The sequence below is a fragment of the Colobus angolensis genome, unplaced genomic scaffold, assembly GCF_000951035.1.
Source record: "Colobus angolensis palliatus isolate OR3802 unplaced genomic scaffold, Cang.pa_1.0 Scaffold134, whole genome shotgun sequence".
NCBI lineage: Eukaryota > Metazoa > Chordata > Mammalia > Primates > Cercopithecidae > Colobus > Colobus angolensis.
Window position 1 is genome coordinate 3,739,432 of NW_012114422.1, and position 19,538 is coordinate 3,758,969.

Consider the following 19,538-nt stretch of genomic DNA (forward strand, 5'->3'; position numbering starts at 1 on the left):
CAGTGGCTAGATAAAGCAAAGTTACCATCAATGATTTGCTTCTGAATAAAAGCCTTATATCCCAGGAACAGAGCAGGCGCTCCCTGGCCAGTGAGAACCAATACCAGTCAATTCTGCTGGTAGCAAGCAAGATGCCTGGATAGAAAAGTAGCACTCCAGAGGCCTCCGGAGTGCTAACAACTCTCTTCTCCCTTGTGCTCAAAGTCTCATTCAATGTATTTACTTCTAGTGTCTACATGAATATGCTCACAAAAAGTCTGAATGAAAACCAGATACCATTTAACATTAGTATGTTATTAAAATTTTACCTCTAGTATTCCTGGTGAGAAGTGACAAATTCAAGCAAATGGTTTTGTTATCACTTTTGGGCTTCATCATGTTAAAGAGAAAAGATGCTGCTAAAAATACGACAACCCCTGTCACTTTATTGCTATGGTCTAAGTGATTTGGGCTATTTAGTGATTTCTGTATCATCTAAGACAAACAAATCAAGAACTCCGTTTAAAGCAGTTATTGCAGAAATACACTGTGTGAGGCCCCAGTTAAGCTTTTACTGATTTGAAGTGTTTTTCTCAAATAAAAATTAAAAAAATACTTTTCACTGAAGGTAACTGAGAAATTGTTTGATTCAACATAAAGACGAAGACACATTTTCTTCTATTTTTTGAGACACTACACTTTGTGATTCACAGGATAACTTGCATCAGACGCAATTTAATGAAAGCTCTCAAATAAGCGATTTTATTCCTATCCATGATTGCAGACATTTACAAAACCATAACATCTGAGTTCACCTTAAAAAATAACTTATATAAAGCAGTGATATACACAGCACAAAATAGTTCAGGGAGGGGGCAGGAGCAACTTGTAATAATTAAAATGTAAACGTGAAAAAAAGGATGGAATAAAAGTCCCTACTTATTTCTACTTAAGATGTCATGTGATAATATTTTACAATGTCCTGTGGGTCAATGTATGTATGTGTATATGTCTGTATAACATACACATATACAGTACATTCTCTTTCCCACACATATACATACACACATAATTATTTGCAGTTCAGTTTAGGGCAATTCTAATATGCCACTCCGTACAGTTGTTTGTGTCACGTTTGGACCCGCTTTCTTCACAAAAGAGGGGAGAGAGCAGGAAATAAAAAGGTTGGTTTGGTGTGACTGAGATTCCTTTGTTTAACTGTACACTGTGATGAATAATTTTCTTCCGTAGTAGTTCTGTGAAGGGCTGACTCACTGTGGTTTTCATGAGGAGACTTGGTAATGGATCACACGCTCATTGTCATGCTAGGGGAGTACTAGAAGGAAAGAAGAATCCATATTTTAACAACAATTCTTTTAGAGATCACTAAGGTTCTTCTTGGTACAACAGAAACGAAGAATTCTAATTTCTTATCATCTTTTATGTGCAAGCTTTTCATCTCATACAACATAAAATAAGAAACTATAAAAAAAGTAAACTGATACAGACTTAACCTAATACTGAAATTTTAAATATTTCCCCTGGAAAGCATCAAGTCCTATTCTCTCCCTGAACCCAGAAGGCTGATCATTACCCAGTCCCTCTGCCTTCTCCCTCCAGACAGATTTATGTTTTGCAGGCACTTGTAAAAACCTTGGGTAAATTTAGTCCAAGGCTGGATCATAACTAAGTATGAGGACTAGTCTTTGCTACCTACTAGGTTGTAAACTGAGGAGGCTACCTAACCTGTCTTGACTTCAGTTTCTCTATCTGTAAAGGGGCTTGGGGAAGATGAGATATAAAATCCCTAAACCAAGTATTTATTGAATACATAGAAAGTGCTCAACAAGTGTTAGGTTAATATTGTAGGGAAACAAAACAAAAACAACTGCAAGCTGGCCCTGGGAAGCTCTCATTAAAGCACTGAAAATACTTAAGAAACTAATTTATACTGCAGCATTTAAGCATCTTGCCCAGAATCTGTGACTGTAATCTTTTTTGTCTGAAACAGGGTCTCACTCTGTCACTCAGGCTGGAGTGCAGTGATCTCAGCTCACTGCAACCTTGACTTCCCTGGGCTCAGGTGATCCCCCCACCTCAGCCTCCCCAGTAGCTGGGAGTACAGGCACAAGCCACCACACATGGCTAATTTTTGTATTTTTTGTAGAGATGGGGTTTCACCATGTTGCCCAGGCTGGTCTCAAACTCCCGGGCTCAAGCAATCTGCTCGCCTTGGCCTCCCAAAGTGCCGAGATTACAGGCGTGAGACCCTGTGCTCGGCCTGTGACTCTAACTGTAATCCAGTCATTTTTGCACGTGAGTAGGAACATCATTGTTACATGCTGACTTGTCAGTTTGATGAGGCTGACAAATGAAAAAAGGTGAGGGTTTCAGAGGTTTGGAAAAAAATAGTTTCAAAAATGATTTAGAGAGAAATAAAGAGCAATTATTTTGCTAATTGTGCCACTGTACCCTCATATTCTTGGGGAATAGACTGTGACAGAAAAGTTCTACAGCAGCACCATGCAAGAGAACTTTCTTCAACAATATATCTGTTCTGTGGTCTGTGCTGTCCAACTTGGAGGTCACTAGCCATATGTGCCTACTGAGCACATGCCATGTGATTAGTGCAGTCAAGACACTAAATGTTTAATGTTATTTACTTTTAATTTATTTAAGTTTGAGTATCCACATGTGGCTAGTGGTTACATTTTGAACAACACAGCTCTAGAGTATCTGAGCTGTAGGGAGAGGCCTCTAATCCCACATGTGGGATTGAAGACTCTTTGGATGAAGACAGTTTCTAAATTAAAATATAAATGTGGACCCTGAAATGTGAAATGTTTTAAATGTTTTATTGGAAACTCATGAGGACCAGGGTAAAAGGCAATTCCTTTCAACATGCTAATAACAATTGTGCCTCCTGGAAAAAGGCAGATAAAGGCAAAGGGACTGGTCCCAGGCTCCAGGAACCTAACCAGAAGCTGTGATAATCCTGGGTAGGGGAGCACAAATTTTTCAGAAAGTTGGCAGAAAGAGAATAAAATGAAGTGAATTCTAGACAAGCTGAGATTGGCTGCAGAAATCAGAAAGGACATATAGCTGTATACTGATGTAAGGACGGATTATAGTGTGGAAGCAGGACTCCCCAGGGAAGAGCACAGAGGGGCAATGGCTCAGGTGGCACATGTCTGGGCCAGATGTCATTAGGGCTCAAACCAAAAGCATGCACTGTTCCTGAGGAAAGGTGGGTGATTAGGCCTGGAAAAGGGTCACTGGACTATAGGAAGAGGATTGTTTAATCCTTTAAACATGCATTACATCAAGGAAAATCTATTAATACTTGTTAATCACTTCACAGCCTACAGTGTTTCAGTACAGGAAAGTGAAATTACATACTTGAACTGATCCTGTAGGTAGGATTATAGTGAGTATATGATGATTAAAAGGGGAGACTTTTAGACAGATCATAGGAGAACAAAAAAGAGAGGGAGGCTGCCAGAAACAAGAAAAGAGATTCAGTTTAGACAATCTTTCCCCTTGATCATAGCAGCAGAAAAGCAAAGCAAAGCAAACCCCCCAGTTATAGACAAATGCTGATGACATGGAACTGATCCCTGACCCTGTGTCAGAGGGGAACTTACTACCATTTCATCACATCACATTTCATTCTACCATTTCATCATCACAGACATCATACCATTTAATATGTTTACTCAATTGATCCCATGCACATAATGTGATTCCACGTCTCACATTATAAACAATGACAGCACACTTCACCTATCTAGAACCTGTGGCTAAACAGAACTATATTTTGGTATTTAAAAGTTTAGAGGCAAGAATAAATAAAAAGAAAATAAGTGGATAGCAAGGTTTTATTAGAGTAGAAAAAATCAGATAATATGGCAAAAGGGGCACCGATAAATTTAATCTATGCTTTCTGCAGCTACTGTTACTTACAATAAATACTGGTGATTCCATCAGCACTGTCTAATATAACTTTCTGTGATGATGATGTTCTAATTCTGTGCGGTTTAGTGCAACAGCCATTAGCCACACGTTGCTACTGAGTCCATGAAATGTAGCTAGTACAACTCAGGAACTGAAATTTTTGTTGTATGTAATTTTAGTTAATTTAATAGGGCAGATAATAAAGATAATCATTCTTTTAAAACAAAGATTTTTTTGAGTATACTGTGTCAATAATATAAAACAGTAAAAGATACTAAGCATTTCAGAAAGGACCTCAAAGGAAATGCTTTTTAAAAAAGTTTCTGGGGCCAGGCGCGGTGGCTCATGCCTGTAATCCCAGCACTTTGGGAGGCCAAGGTGGATGGATCATGAGGTCAGGAGATTGAGACCACCCTGGCTAACCCGGTGAAACCCCATCTCTACTAAAAATACAAAAAATTAGCCAGGCGTGGTGGTGTGTGCCTATAGTCCCAGCTACTCGAGAGGCTGAGGCAGGAGAATGGCACGAACCCGGGAGGTAGAGGTTGCAGTGAGCCAAGATGGCGCCACTGCACTCCAGCCTGGGCGACAGAGCAAGACTCTGTCTCAAAAAAAAAACACAAAAAATTATTCCAGTTAATTCATATGTCAGGTAATGTTAGGAAATAGCGTTGAAAATATAGAATAGCCTTCATTCTACTATACATTGTTAAGAGTGTGTATATATGTAAAGCTACATATATGCATATACTCTATTATCAAGCATTTTTATTTGTTGCTATCATCTCAACACTGGCAACTGTTAACATTTTTTATCTGTGATATTTCAAATGTTTTAAGTCAATCTTATAGAAAAATGTTACTTTGTTACTGATTTGTTGTCAAGTTAAAGAGCGAGGTTGCCCCAGGGAGGAAACTGAGTGAAAAAATAGAGAAAATGAGGGCCCAATTCAGTCAAAATGGAAGCATCAGCTCCACGCAATACAACTCAGAAAAAGGAGCAACCGGCCGGGCACGGTGGGTCATGCCTGTAATCCCAGCACTTTGGGAGGCTGAGGTGGGTGGATCACGAGGTCAGGAGTTCGAGACAAGCCTGACCAACATGGTGAAACCCCGTCTCTACTAAAAATACAAAAGTGGTGGCACACACTTGTAATCCCAGCTACTCAGGAGGCTGAGTTGGGAGAACTGCTTGAACCTGGGAGGTGGAGGTTGCAGTGAGCCGAGATTGCACCATTGCACACCAGCCTGGGCGAGAGAGTGAGACTGCGGTCTCAAAAAGAAAGGAAAAATGAGCAATCATCTAATAAAGTCTAATTTTTGAGTAGTACAAATAAATATAAGATGGTATGCTAAACGTATTTAGTACAGTAAAATAGTTTGTATTTATGCCTGGGTGTCTACATATGCAAAGTGCTATTTACACTCCTAAGGCTGTACACTGCTCATCTTTGGCCACCATTACTGAAACTACTTCAAAAAATGAAATAAGGGGAAATAACAAAGTTTCTAGGAAAACTCAGAATGGGCAAGTAAAAAGGAATTTTGCTATAGATTACTATTCTTCAAAGTAGTAGAAAAGCGGCTTACAATTTTCCAGAAGTAAAGGAAGAGTAGGTGTTAAATGGAGTATCATATTTAGAGACATAAAATATTCATGGTGTACTGTACTGAGACCACACTTCAATGTTTCTATTGTACTGCTGCATCAATATGTGATGACATATTGTAATGTTTATGCCAAAATGCTGTGATATCAGGTTGCCCTGTTTCAAAACTATTCTGTGAGTTTGGCTCTCCTAACCAGATGGTAAAATGGCTCTTACAAAGCAGTCAACAGAATTATAGTTTGATTTAGTTAAAAATGTAACCCTTAAAGATATTATTTTAAATGTACACCAACTTATTTTATCTTTTAATGTGAAATGAGATAGCACGCCTTGCTGTGAACTTGTGATTTTTTCCTTATTATGCCAAGTTCATGTACCATAAAATCCAGAGATTTCCATGAAGTCTTTGAACAATGTGTATAAATTTCTCTTTATACATGTCAAGAACACTTTAATTCTTACTCTATTTCTGTTTAAGCATCTGTATGATACTTTATTTTCTTAATAAGAGAGAAATAAAGAACAGTTCCTCTACTCTGAGCTAAACAAAAGTGAAATAAATTTAGTATTTATATTATTACATACAAAAATTGGGGCTGATGTGATTTCTTTACAATAGCAGAAAATGGCAAAGTGGGGGTAAGGGAACGAAAGATAATCTACCATCTTGTTTGTAATTCCTATTTGATGCCATTATTTTAACATCATGTTTACTCAATTGATTATATTACAGTGCCATGGGAAAATACTTTGTTAAATTAATTCAGGAAATAAGACCAGCTACTTTCTTCACTTGAGAAGCATGAAAAACTATTTTTTTGAACTAAGGTTTTTTGTAGTCTGTACTTTCCAAAACAAACATTTTACAGTTTGAACACTAGGGGGCATCTTTGTTTCTTGAAATAAAGGGTCTTGGTTGTGATTTAAAAAAAAAAACAACTAAGCAGTGAAATATTTTTTGATTCGCATTTTGTTTTGTCAAGCATGTTGGCACCGCAAGGTTTATGACTTTGGGCTGGGCATTTTTGTTTCTATATTAATTGAATGAAGCAGCATGTGTGAGTGTGAAGAGAGTAGGATAGTATCTAGTACATAAAGAGTACTCAATAGATATTTGCTCCCTTCTCAGGCCTCCTTCTGTGATTTAACTTCAAGATAAAACCCGACAGATCCTTAAAAGGCAGACTGCTCAAAAATATGTGCTTTCAGACTTATGTGTATTGAACACTAGAACTTGCATGTTCATTTACTGAAAAATGTTTTCTTTCTGAATTCATTAAGGGTTCTGCTTTTCCTTGATTATAGCAAAGCTAACTTATTGGGGATAACAAGATTATTTACTTCTTCAAAGCCTTACATTTGTCAGCACCAAATCTCTTTTGTCTTTCTTCCTCTCTCCTCTTATTGCTTGACTTTATAAAAAGGTCTAAACAAAAATGTATGGTAGTATGACAGAGAAAGCCACAGATAACAATGATATCATTCATAACAAGTCCCTTCTTCTCAGGAGACAGAAGAATGGAGAAGCCAGTGTGGACCTGCTTCCAAGGCTGGACTACCTTCCAGGGTGGTGGTGCAGTTCCTCAGTCCACCATCAAATTATTTTTCCTTTTACAACGTTTCTGGTGGGGACCGGAGACAAGGAGGGAAGAGAAAGCAGGGAACTTCTGTTTGCCGCTAACTCTGCTGGCAGTCTAGCTAGCATTGAACCCACTTAGGTTCAGGGGCAGGGAGGGTGGGCCAGAAGTTAGGGGTGGAAGAAGCCCTGTTCCAGCTGTTCTCGTTTCTAAATGCACATAGTCTCAAGAATCTGTTGTCTGCCATGTGCATAGTTCATTAGGGATTGAAGGGAGAAGCTGGTGCTTATTTTGTGTAAGGAAGTTCTCCACATCCTGTCATATCTGATTCTTTGCCTCAGTGAGTTTTCTGATGCCCATTCTGAATTGGCACCCCTCTTCCAACTGTTAAACAAGACAGCAGTCACTAATGACAAATTTGGGAAGGAAGGAGAGGGGAGAGTTCTTCTTTTCACTGCCCATGAGTGAAAGTCATGTGGAATCTTTTTTAAAAAGTTTTTTCCAACTCCAAATTAATCATTTCCTCTGACTTTTAAAATACCTGGCTTATATATACATTATAGCACTCATTAATCTGACATGTGTTAGTTATATAAACATCTGTTTTTCCTATTGGGTTGCATTCTTTGAAAGTAGGTGTTATATTTATTTCAGAATACCTTGGTCTTAACCTGATGCTTTGCATATAATAGGCGCAATAAATGTTAAACTGAACTGAATTATCAAATACCTCACTGAATTATGCCATTTTATTGCTGGTAAAATTACTTGAAAAGGAAATCAATGGCTTTAATTAGATAAAAGTGAACATAGGAAAAGTAATTTGTCCATAGTTTTGAAGCAAACCAAAGAACCAGGATCTAAAAAATAATTCCCACAATCTTAAGCATTATGACTTAAATTATGCAGCTTCTCATGTTTTTCCTTATCACTGACAGACTAAATTTTTTTTTACTGTAAATTGTTACACATAAAAAAATTATTTGTCCTCACTAATCATATATAGCCTGCAAGTAAAACAAACTACAGATCAGCATAATTTTAACAGAGATGAAGTCTAAAAACAGCGGAAGCCTTGTCCCCAGCAAAGGTCCTACGTGGATATCAGAACTAAAAGAATCCACAGAGCACTCAATCTTGTGTTCTGTTTTGGGAATGGAACAGTTACTCCGTATAAAGCAGCCACTCTGTATAAATGTAGACGTGCTATTAGCCAGTGTTTTAAATTCTGATGGTATAACCTCTGGTAAATGCTGAGTTAGGCAAAATGAGGGTAGTCTCTCTTCTGATTCTGACTGCAGTTTGGTAGGTCCTTCCCCATAAATTTTAAGGATGGCATGAATCCTACGAAGATGAAATTCATTTGGGTTTTGAAATCTTTTATGCTACATTCCAATTCAGTGGTTCTTAGCAGAGAATGTACACCAGCATCAGTAACAAAGCTTTTCCACATTCAAGTATGCCCAGCCCCACTCCTGGAAATTCTGATTCACGAAGTCTAGGGAGAGTTCTGGGAAACTGTATTTTTAAAAATTCCACTGGGGTTTCTAATGTGAAATATTAATGTAAAAAAATCATTACATTATGTAGAACTCCTTGAGAAAAGGCACCATTTTGTCTTTTTGGTCTCTCCAATACCTAGCGTATTGCCTTGGCATGTGGTAAGTGCTCAGTAATTGCTTGTTAAATGAATGAATTTTATTGCTTCTCTTTTTGGTTCTGTCTACTTCTATGGAGAAATGGAATGAACTTTTGTGTAATAGTACAATCACACACAAGCAGTGACTTGGGTATTTAGCTCAGGTTAACAGACCGCCAATTTGGCCCTCAGTCCAGTGAGGTCTACTATATAAAGTAAGAACAGACTTTTTAGATTTTGAGGACAGCACTGAAACAGACCTAGTTTTGCAGCAACCTGAGACACTTTAGTAGCATGAAAACTTATAAAAAGTATCAAATAGGCAACCTGTTTCCAGTTTGTTCCTTTACAGTAGAGGTTCTCAATGAGAAAATTGTTATTATGGTTTTTCTAACTACGTACACAAAATAGAAGTAAAAAAGTTTGTTTTAAAAATTATTTTCAAAGATATTCCACTTAAAGGCTCTCCTGACTTCTAAAAGATAAACCTGTTGAACTCTAGATAAACAGTAGTAAAAGTGGCTTTATGCATTTATTCTAGCAGAAGAGCTTCAGAAATAAAATCTGGGTATAATATAGTCAAGAGAATACTTACACTCTCACTCTGAAAAGGATTTAAGAAATTTCCCCCCATTTCGCCATCATCCCTTGGAGTGCCCGGTTGATTACTCAGGCTCATATTATTGGGAGAATTCTGTAAACAAGATTTAGAAAACAAGGCATTGTTGAAGATTTTAATTTCCCTCTTGCATTGTACTGTTTCGAATATTGAATCTATAGCAACATCCCTAAGGACAAATCATACTTATAATTTTAATCTTAGACTTCTACCACGTATTCTATTTCATTCTTTGCACTTTGACAAGTACTAATGCCTTCCCAAATGAAAATCTAAAAAACAAACAAAAAAACCCCAATAACCTACCACAACTATTTTCTTAGGTTCAGAATCAATATTTATTCAATTTCCCACCCTCAGCTTATAGAGTTCCTAAAACTCTGGAGAGTTTAAAACATTCCCAGCAGGGGTATGATGAAGAGATCCTACCCACTGATAAGACAAGATGGAACAATAACTCCCTTAGTCATTTCACTAACCAAACTTTGAAAGGTCACTGTTTTAATAAACATTTCCTTTTAATTCTACATGCAGTATACAGATAACACTATTTCAACCATTTTTACATGAACTTTAAGGAAAAGAGAAAGCTAACAACTGTAGTTAAGAACAAGAGACACCTTAGGACTTGAAAATTTATTATGTACTTTTAGAGGAAAAGGGGGCTCAAAACAAAACTGCTTTAGAACATTTTCCTATTATTAGTTTAAGAGTAGATTTACTTTGGAACTTTCCTTGAAGATAAAATGACTGCTATTAGCAATCTAATCAAACACCAAGTTAGCAGTGCATTGCTTCATATTCTATTTAAATTTGCTAGTCTCACTACTACCGCACAATTTCAGCCATGGCAGGATACCTGATACTCCACATCAACAGGAAATATAGAATGACATTGGACTATAAACCATGTTTACACAGTAGTATAACTGTAATTCTTTCAAGGTCCAATTTATTAACTTGTAAAAAAAACTTCAGAGTTAAACATTTTTATTTGTTATTTCAAATGGAAGAAAGAGTTTAGATACTTTTTCCTAAGCTATTCCTATTTATATTGCTTTGGAATTAGTTTTTAGATTTTTTGTTTTAAAGAAATTTGCTCAGAGAATTTTGTCTTAACCACAACAATTTGTATCATAAAAATTAACATTTCATGAATGAGCTATTCCCAGAAGAAAATGGTTAAAATGTAAAGCAGAGACCGGTAGATGAGCTGGTAGAAATGCACTGTGTCTTGTCTTGCTGTGTACCCCGCAGGGAGGATCTGAGAACAAGGATCCTCTGAAGTCCATTGGAGCTCTCTATGTCAAGAAACCCCAAGGACTTGGGAAACATACTTTAATAGCATAAAGAGGATTCTGTTTTTTTTGATAAATTTTTCTCTGAAAATGTTAGTTACCCAAGTATATAGAAAAGCAACTATATGTTGAAATGAATCTGAATATCTTGATTTCCTGGGAAAAAAATTAAGTAAAATTTAACTGACTGCATTATTTTAGAATTCATTAATTATTAAAGTTATTAGTTAAATAAACTGTACCTTGAAAATAGGAATGATAATGCTTACTTAGCTCAAAAAGGAAACTGAATTTATAAAAAATATTATAAGATTTACTCATAATTTATAAATTCTTTTGGATTTCTGTCATTTTATATATAATGGAGAAACTGGTAATACTACAATAAATACATTCTAATAAATATATACATATATATAAGAAAACTCAAGGATGCAGTCGGAAGCCGCATATTTTACACAAACAAAAGAGTGAAATGAACCTTCTTATTCTTGTGTAACATTCATACCCCCTGTGGTATACAAGGTGCCATGAGAGAAGCAGCGTATCTTGACTCAGGGTACTTTAAATCTTTGCTGCACATTTGCCATGTATCATTTCTTGATTTATAATTCTGAAAGTTTGGCTAACTTCAAACCTGATTCCTAACTCAATGTGTTGATTTTTAAATATTTAGAATTTTAAAGTAACATTGCATTGCTAATATTTAAATACATACAAAATACTTCCAATGTTATTATTTCTGTTTTACATGCAACCTCTTCATAGCATGGTGGCTCAGCATTATACCCTTGTGTGTGTGTGTGTGTGTGTGTGTGTGTGTGTGTGTGTGGTGGGGATGAGTATTTAAGGGCACTGAGAGGAAGATTAAAAGGATACATTCAACATACAAAACTGAGATAAAATCAGATCTCTGAAACCTATTCCTATTCAGCCTACTGGACCATATTTGAAAAGCTTGAAGTGATAGGACAATCGGGTTTTTTTGGTTTGTTTGTTTTTAACTAGAGTAATCTTTGCAAAATTGGAAAACAACAGAAGCTCCTCAGTGGGAAGTCATAAGAAAACTGTGCTGTCCGTAATCACTGAGTGACATGATGATACAGGCTAAAGGGCACATTCAATATTGGCATCTGAGGGACAGCTAAGATAGTGGTACCAAAAACCATCCCAGAACAGGTTAGGAGGGTGGGTGGCAATGAATTGTGTGTATGCTTCATTTAACTGTAGCTGTATTTGTGTAATATGTCCAGTAGGTTTCATCAACAAGGCAAGAATATGATGTACAAAAAGGACTTAGGTTGGTCAAAAAGTCACTCTACTTGCTTCAGCACAAAAGGGTAACAAGATTACTTTTAGATACATTAGGCTCATCGGTTACAGTTATTTCAATGAATGTGTACTTTATTCCCTACTTTAAGAGTTTTGCTTGAAAAAATATGGTTAGGATTATACTGATTCCAACTTCAAGAAATTTTATTACATTCTCACTTATCATTTCTTCAAGCTGGAAATTCTTTCTCTTAAGCTATGATGTCATACATGAATGTTTATACACACACACACATAGGCACACACATACACACATAATACACTGCAAACACAATTTCCTCTGACTGCCATGTTTAACCCTGTTAGACCTCCTGGTCTGATTTCATCTAGCAGGTATTTCATATCTTCTTTTCTTTTCTTTTTTTTTTTTGAGACATGGTCTCTGTCACCTAGGCTGAAATACAGTGGTGAGATCATAGCTCACTGCAGCCTTGGACTCTTGGGCTCAAGTGATGCTTCTGCCTCAGCCTCCTGGGTAACTAGGACTGCAGATGTTTGCCACCACATCTGGCTAATTTTTAAAATGTTCTGCAGAGACGAGATCTCACTATGTTGCTCAGGCTGGTCATGAATTCCTGGACTCAAGCAATCCTCCCCATTTGGCCTTCCAAAGTGCTGGGATTACAGGTGTGGACCACTGTGCCCAGCTCATATCTTCTCTTAATTAGTAAGTTATTATCCCTTCTCCCATCCTTAAAAATTGTTCCAAACCTTTTAAAACTTTTTAAAATTCTAAATTTTTCCATTTTCAAATTTTAAAAATGAACATTTATAGAAACTGTGGCTCTGCCTATAATTAGAATAAAATAATAATGACATTATTCTAAGTAGTGGATTTTGAACTGCTTTCTCACAGGCTGCCAACAGTGAGTTTTCTAGAGTGTTGTTTTGACTCTGCTAGCTCCCTCAAAGAACAAACTGTCAGTCATTCTCCCAGTGAGTACAACTGAGCTAGAACTCAGGTCAGCACACCTGAGATGATGGTATAGATCTCTAGTCATCTACCAGCTCCCTTGTGAATGGCGTAGGATCTCTAACTGGAACCAAAGTTCTTGAGGCCAGAATGCTTCAGGTTGAAAATACTTTCTTGATAATTTATTAAACACGATATGATCAGAGCTTGTCTTCTCACATACATGTTTTTTTCAAACTCAAAAATATAAATGTGAGATATGTTAATGTGAACTGCAGAATTTCTTTAGCTGCTTTTCTTCTAAGAAAACTAACCGGCTGGGTACAGTGGCTCATGCCTGTAATCTTAGCACTTTGGAAGGCAGAGGCAGGTGGATCACGAAGTCAGGAGTTCGAGACTAGCCTGGCCAGCCTGGTGAAACCCTGTCTCTATTAAAAATACAAAAATTAGCCAGGCATGGTGGTGCATGCCTGTAATCCCAGCTACTCAGGAGGCTGAGGCAGGAGAATTGCTTGAACCTGGAAGGCAGAGGTTGCAGTGAGCCGAGATTGTGCCACTCCAGCCTGGGCGACAGAGTGAGACTCTGAGTCAAAAAAAAAAAAAAAAAAAAAGAAAACAAACCATATACTTCTCTCTACCCTCAACCCCAACTCCAAGGAAAAAGATTTTTTGTTTCATTGATTAAATGGGTGACCCCTCAGTTATTAAAGGCATGAAAGGAATTTCATATATCATCTTTAAAAGTCTTCTAAATTAAAGATAAATTCTGCGTTCTGAGAAAGAGGCACACGAGTTTTACTAGGTAATGCTCAACTGAGCAAGAAATAATTTTGAAACTTCATTGGAAGCTTTGAATTCATTTTGCTTACTAAAACAGTGCCATCAAAGTACAATTGATAGTGTGAGTTCCTAGCCTTGTCCACAAAAGATTGTACAGCTAATGAGAAGAAAGATATTCAATGTCTGTATAGCACTTCATAGCCCTTAACATATGTTCACACTCGATTCTCAACAATTTTATGAAGCAGGCAGGGAATGAACTACAAGTTTTATGTTACAGCTAAGCAAACTATGCCTATGAGAGATTAAGTAACGTGTTCCTGCAACTTGTAAGTACTGTAGCAGCATCAGGCTTTCTGATTCTCAATTCAGTACTCTATCTTACATATACAGTGGATAAAATAGAGTATCTATGCAATAAAAAGTAGAAAAACAATTGAAGTAGTACTTATACACAACATTTAAAATGGAGTAAAAATTTTTTTAAAAAATATGTGATACTGGTGCTGACAAAATACAGATTTAACTGGAGAACTACAGAGCTGTGGCTAGAGACCTAAGAGGGACTTTAAAAATTACTAAGTGATGGCTGGGCGGGGTGGCTCACATCTGTAATCCCAGCACTTTGGGAGGCCGAGGTGGGTGGATCACCCAAGGTCAGGAGTTTCAGACTGGCCTGACCAACATGGAGAAACCCCATCTCTACAGGCACATGCCTATAATCCCAGCTACTTGGGAGGCTGAGGCAGGAGAATCACTTGAACCCGGGAGGTGGAGGCTGCGGTAAGCTGAGATGGTGCCAATGCACTCCAGCCTGGGCAACAAGAGCAAAACTCCAACTCAAAAAAAAAAAAAATTACTAAGCAATAATGGTCAAGGCTGTCTTTTTGATTCACAAATAAAATTACTAGAAAAAAACAGGATGGAAATGAACGATAATGAATGATGCCAGGAAAACAAAAGGAAGAAGAAAGCTTCTTGAGATAGGTGAACATGTGTTGGAAAAGGAAGAAATGTGGGAAAAGCAGAGTTAGACTGTGACTGTGCATACCTCGGAGTCAAAGACTGAAAAAATTAGGCTGGGAGTGGAAAGAGGCAGGGAGAGAAAGAATCTGGGGCAGCGGGTATACAATGTGCACGATGCTGCCGATGCATCTTAAGAGAAAAAGTGACTATGGTGCAACAGGCACTAATGGTACCATCACCCAGGGTCGGCCAGCTTAGAGCCCAGAGCCAATGAACCTGGAGCAGATGTGGTGTAGAAATGAGATGCGTAGGAACTCATTTGAAGGCAGATTTAACTAGTCAATTCTAGCACATTGTTAAGTGGCATGTTTATTACTGGGGGATAAATCTTATGTTAATTTAAATGGATATTAACTTTGCTTTATAAAAGTTTTTATTTATCTTATTTGTTCGAGTTCCTCTGTTAAACTGAACTTCTTGAGGGCAGAGAACATACCTTGCTTATCTTTGGACTTTTAGAACCCAGCATAATGCCTCAGTGCATCAACATTTACTGAATGAAGGAACTCCTGCCTAAGAATAAACCACCTGAGCATAGAAATCGTGTTTGTTGTTAAAGAAGTCTCTTCTATGTCCCCATAGTGCAGAAGGCAACACCCAGCACACACAGGTACACACTGGATGGTCAGTTACTGCTTAGAGCACAAGCAATGTATCATTAGGTAAGAGAGTGTTATGAGGACTGGGCATGGTATGGTGGAAAAACTTGTATCCAAAAACAGGCATGGGGAAGTAAGCACAGAAGGAATAGCAACCGATCTGATATGAGGGCAGATTAGAAGATGACATTTAATTCACCATTATGACTTTAAAATTTTTTAAACTTTTACAAATTATAAAGTACTTTCCCATATAGAATTTTGTTTATTACTTTCCCATATAGAATTTTGTTTATATCTATCTTATGTAAAAGGTTTTAGGTAGTTAGTAAAAATTTTAGGAAGATGGCCTAAAACTATCTGGATGATCCTACTTTTCTGTAATTAAGAATCCATCTGTAGATACAAGAATATGCTTCTCAAATATGGCATCAGAAATTTCACTGGTGACCACAAAGCACAATTCGGCTAATTAAATTGTTGGAAACACCTGAGATGCTGGGTGCAGTGGGTCATACCTGTAATCCCAGCACTTTGGGAGGCTGAGACGGGTAGAGTACCTGAGGTCAGGAGTTTGAGACCAGCCTGACCAATATTATGGTGAAACACCATCTCTACTAAAAATACGAAAATTAGCTAGGCTTGGTGGTATGAGCCTTTAGTCCCAGCTACTCAGGAGGCTGAGACAGGAGAATTGCTTATATCCGGAAAGGGGAGGTTGCAGTGAGCCTAGATTGCACCACTGCACTCTAGCGTGGGCGACAGAGCAAGACTCCTCAAAATAAAATAAAATTAAATTAAAATAAAAAAATAAAAAAAATAAAAGAAGTATCTGAGAGCCAACACATTCATGGTAATCTGACTTGCAAGGTCCAGAGAGAAGGCTCTAATAAAGTTACATAGGGAATTTTGTTTTGAAAACCGGCTTCATAAGTACCATTTCTCACAGAGGTAAGCTAGTATTCATTATAAATATTTATCTATTTTTAGAAAAGAAAAAGACCTTCCTGATTTTTTCTAAACATTATTGTTTCTAAACATAGACATCCAAAATACATGTGGAGCTTGTGAGGCAAAGCAGCCAGGCAACAGAGTTATAATGCCAGAATTCCAATTAAATATTTTTTAAAACTTGAAGTCTTAATTTAAAATGTTTTTTAGCTCAATCAATCTTATTTTATTTTTCTTGGCAGCAGGAATTTTACACTATTATACATAAATATAAAGTCATCCCTTAATGAATTTCTCTATTTATTGATATAGAGCAGACTTCTAAGAGAGTCATTCTGGTGGTAGCAAATAATTAGTTCTCATCAGTAATTCTAGACATATTTGACTCACTGAGAACTATTTTAAATTCATCATGACCTAAATAGTATTTAGATACTATTCTTCAAAAATATAAGGCATTTTAGTAAAGGATTCATTTTAGATACTCAAACTATTGAAAGAGGGAAAATGCAAACACATACTAATGGAAGGCTCACTTTCCTGCTTGTACTAATATAATTTTACTCTAATCACTTTCTTACTCTATTTTGGGAACTAGAACAATTATTGTGGAAATCAGCATTTCCTAATGAAGGTTTGCAAGATGAATTGGATATGTAAATGCAATGTCCTTATGATATATAATAACCACTTTTTCAAATTTATCTCTCCTCACATTTCTTTAGACATCTTTACATTTTCAAAAGATTATCTAAATTCTGTAAGTTCGCTTTACAAATAAGTAACATCTTAATGTGATTAAATTTGTTATTACTTGGGTGTCAATTAATAATGTATAGTATGTCCTGTTAATTAATCTTAGTCTATTTAGAAATATTCTTAAAAGACTTATTTTACCCTTTCCTGCAGAAAATATGCATTAGTATTCTTAATTTCCAATTAATTATACCTGGTCTTCTACTTTCAAACTATTGTTCAAGAACAAAATTCTGATTAAAAACAACACAGAATATACAGCACTCACCTTGGAAATACTGTCCATATCTCCTGAGCCTGAAACAAAATATAAAAATAAAGCCTTTATCAGGTAGGATTTCATTTATAAATTAAACACTCCTTTAATTTAAATAAGTGAAGTATATTATATGTATTTTCCAGCCTATAGCTCCTGAGTTTTTAAATCTGAAAAAATTCCTCTTCTTTTATGCAGTGTAGTGAATCAGTACCATCTGATGGAAAATGCAAGGAGTTCTTTCTTTAGTTCCCAATCTTTTTTTTTATGGAAGCATGAAGAAAACTGTTGTTATCATAGATTCCTGAATGTGAAATTTTAGAAAGACCATTTATATACCCTACCCAATTAAAAATATAAAATGTACATATAACATATAGATATCTACATATTTTTTGAAAATGATGCTGTAAATCTGATAAAATATAAAATGAACACTTGCAACAATGTTTGACAATATTTTAAACCATACTTTACTATAATAACCAAAAGCTAAGTATTAATATTAAAAAGTTGATAGCAATGAATATTCATGACAATTCTTCAAAATTAAAAATGTCTTCAAATATTGTATTTTTATTTTGATCCTTGGAAGAAATAAACAATCAATATTATTTTCTTTTCTTATGTAAGAAATAGAGACCAGGCACAGTGGCTCGGGTCTGTAATCCTAGCACTTTGGGAGGCCAAGGTGGGTGGATCATTTGAGGTCCGGAGTTCGAGACGACCCTGGCCAAACATGGTGAAACCCCACCTCTACTAAAAATACAAAAATTAGCTGGGCATGGTGGCGGGCCCCTGTAGTCCCAGCTACTCGGGAGGTTGAGGCGGGAAATTCATTTGAACTTGGGAGGCGGAAGTTGCAGTGAGCCGAGATCATGCCACTGCACTCCAGTGTACGTGACAGAATGAGACTGTCTCAAAAAAAAAAAAAAAAAGAGAAATAGAATCATACATTAGGTAACAGAACAATAATCAGATCTTTGCCACAATATTAACTTTATTTTAAACAATTTTACTTCTAACAATTTTCCTAGCATAAAAATAATATAACATTTTAGTGGCATAGCATCAGTCAACATTACTAATAAAGCTAGGCCTTATTAACCTAAGTTGCAAATAAACAGGCATAATAAATGATTAAATACTGAATGCATATATGCAATCATATATATGTGTATATATAATATGTACAGTAATGTTCATTATAGAAAGCAATGAGCCAGTTGCCAAGCATAGGTAAAAATCTTCTGAAAATTATATTCTGGTGACTAAGATAATGAGAGCCTTTTAACTATACCAAATATCTTTTTGTGAATAGTTCTACAAATAACAATATTGCAAAGTGAATTATTTTGCAATAAATTGGAAAATAAAATCCAAGAATGGTGCTGTCCAACAGAATTTTGTGCAATAACGGAAATGTTTCTCTGTGATGTTCATTAAGGTAGTTATTAGCTACAAGTGGCTGCTGTGTACCTGATATGTGGCAGTGCAAATGAAGAACTGAATTTTAAAATTTTCTTAATTTAAAATCAAATAGTCACACATGGCTAGTGGCTAATGCAATTGGACAGTGCAAATCAAGACTCTGCAATCTAGTCAAAATAAGTACAAATTCTTAAAAGCTCAAAAGTCTCTTAGTGTACTGCAAATAATTTCTTGATTATTGATTTTCCAAGTATCAGAGGGAGGCATTTCCTGACCTTAGGTGGGGAAGCGAAATCTGTATATAACCTAAATTACTCATGAACATATTTTTTCCAACTTAAGTAAAAGATGAACCTTTTCCAAAAGAAAAAAAAATCATAACTCTCACCCCCATTGTCGACTTTTAAATTAGTTTATGGTCATGTTACTTAAACATATACGAACATAAAAAGTGTTTTTTTTTTTGGTTTGTTTTGCATTTAACTTATGTGAATGCAAAATAAATATAACTATAGTGTGTGGTATGACCTAGTCAATTTTGCAACACTTGTCTGTATTTCTCACTAGTGTTAGAGTTTTCATTCACCTTGTAGCTATTTAGATTCATATGGTAAGAAGGCATCATTTATAAAGTATGTTTTCTTTTTCTTTTTGAGATGGAGTTTTGCTCTTGTCACCCAGGCTGGAGTGCAATGGAGCAATCTTGGCTCACTGCAACCTCCGCCTCCTGGGTTCAAGCGATTCTCCACCTTACCCTCTCGAGTAACTGGGATTACACGCACCTGGCATCCTGCCCAGCTAATTTTTTTTTTTTTTTT

The 19,538-nt window shown here is 36.3% G+C and overlaps 1 protein-coding gene across 1 annotated transcript in view; it reads right to left on the reverse strand.

The window, feature by feature from the left end:
* Positions 1-695: 695 nt before the first annotated feature.
* Positions 696-19,538, reverse strand: part of SSBP2 (single-stranded DNA binding protein 2) — a 211,739-nt gene continuing 192,896 nt past the window's right edge. Inside the window, exons 14-16 of the mRNA XM_011934359.1 lie at positions 17,302-17,330; positions 9,355-9,453; positions 696-1,315 (exon numbers count right to left, since the gene is read on the reverse strand). Coding sequence (XP_011789749.1) covers positions 1,286-1,315; positions 9,355-9,453; positions 17,302-17,330 — 158 coding nt within the window. The 3' untranslated portion in view covers positions 696-1,285. The remainder of the gene's footprint in view (positions 1,316-9,354; positions 9,454-17,301; positions 17,331-19,538) is intronic.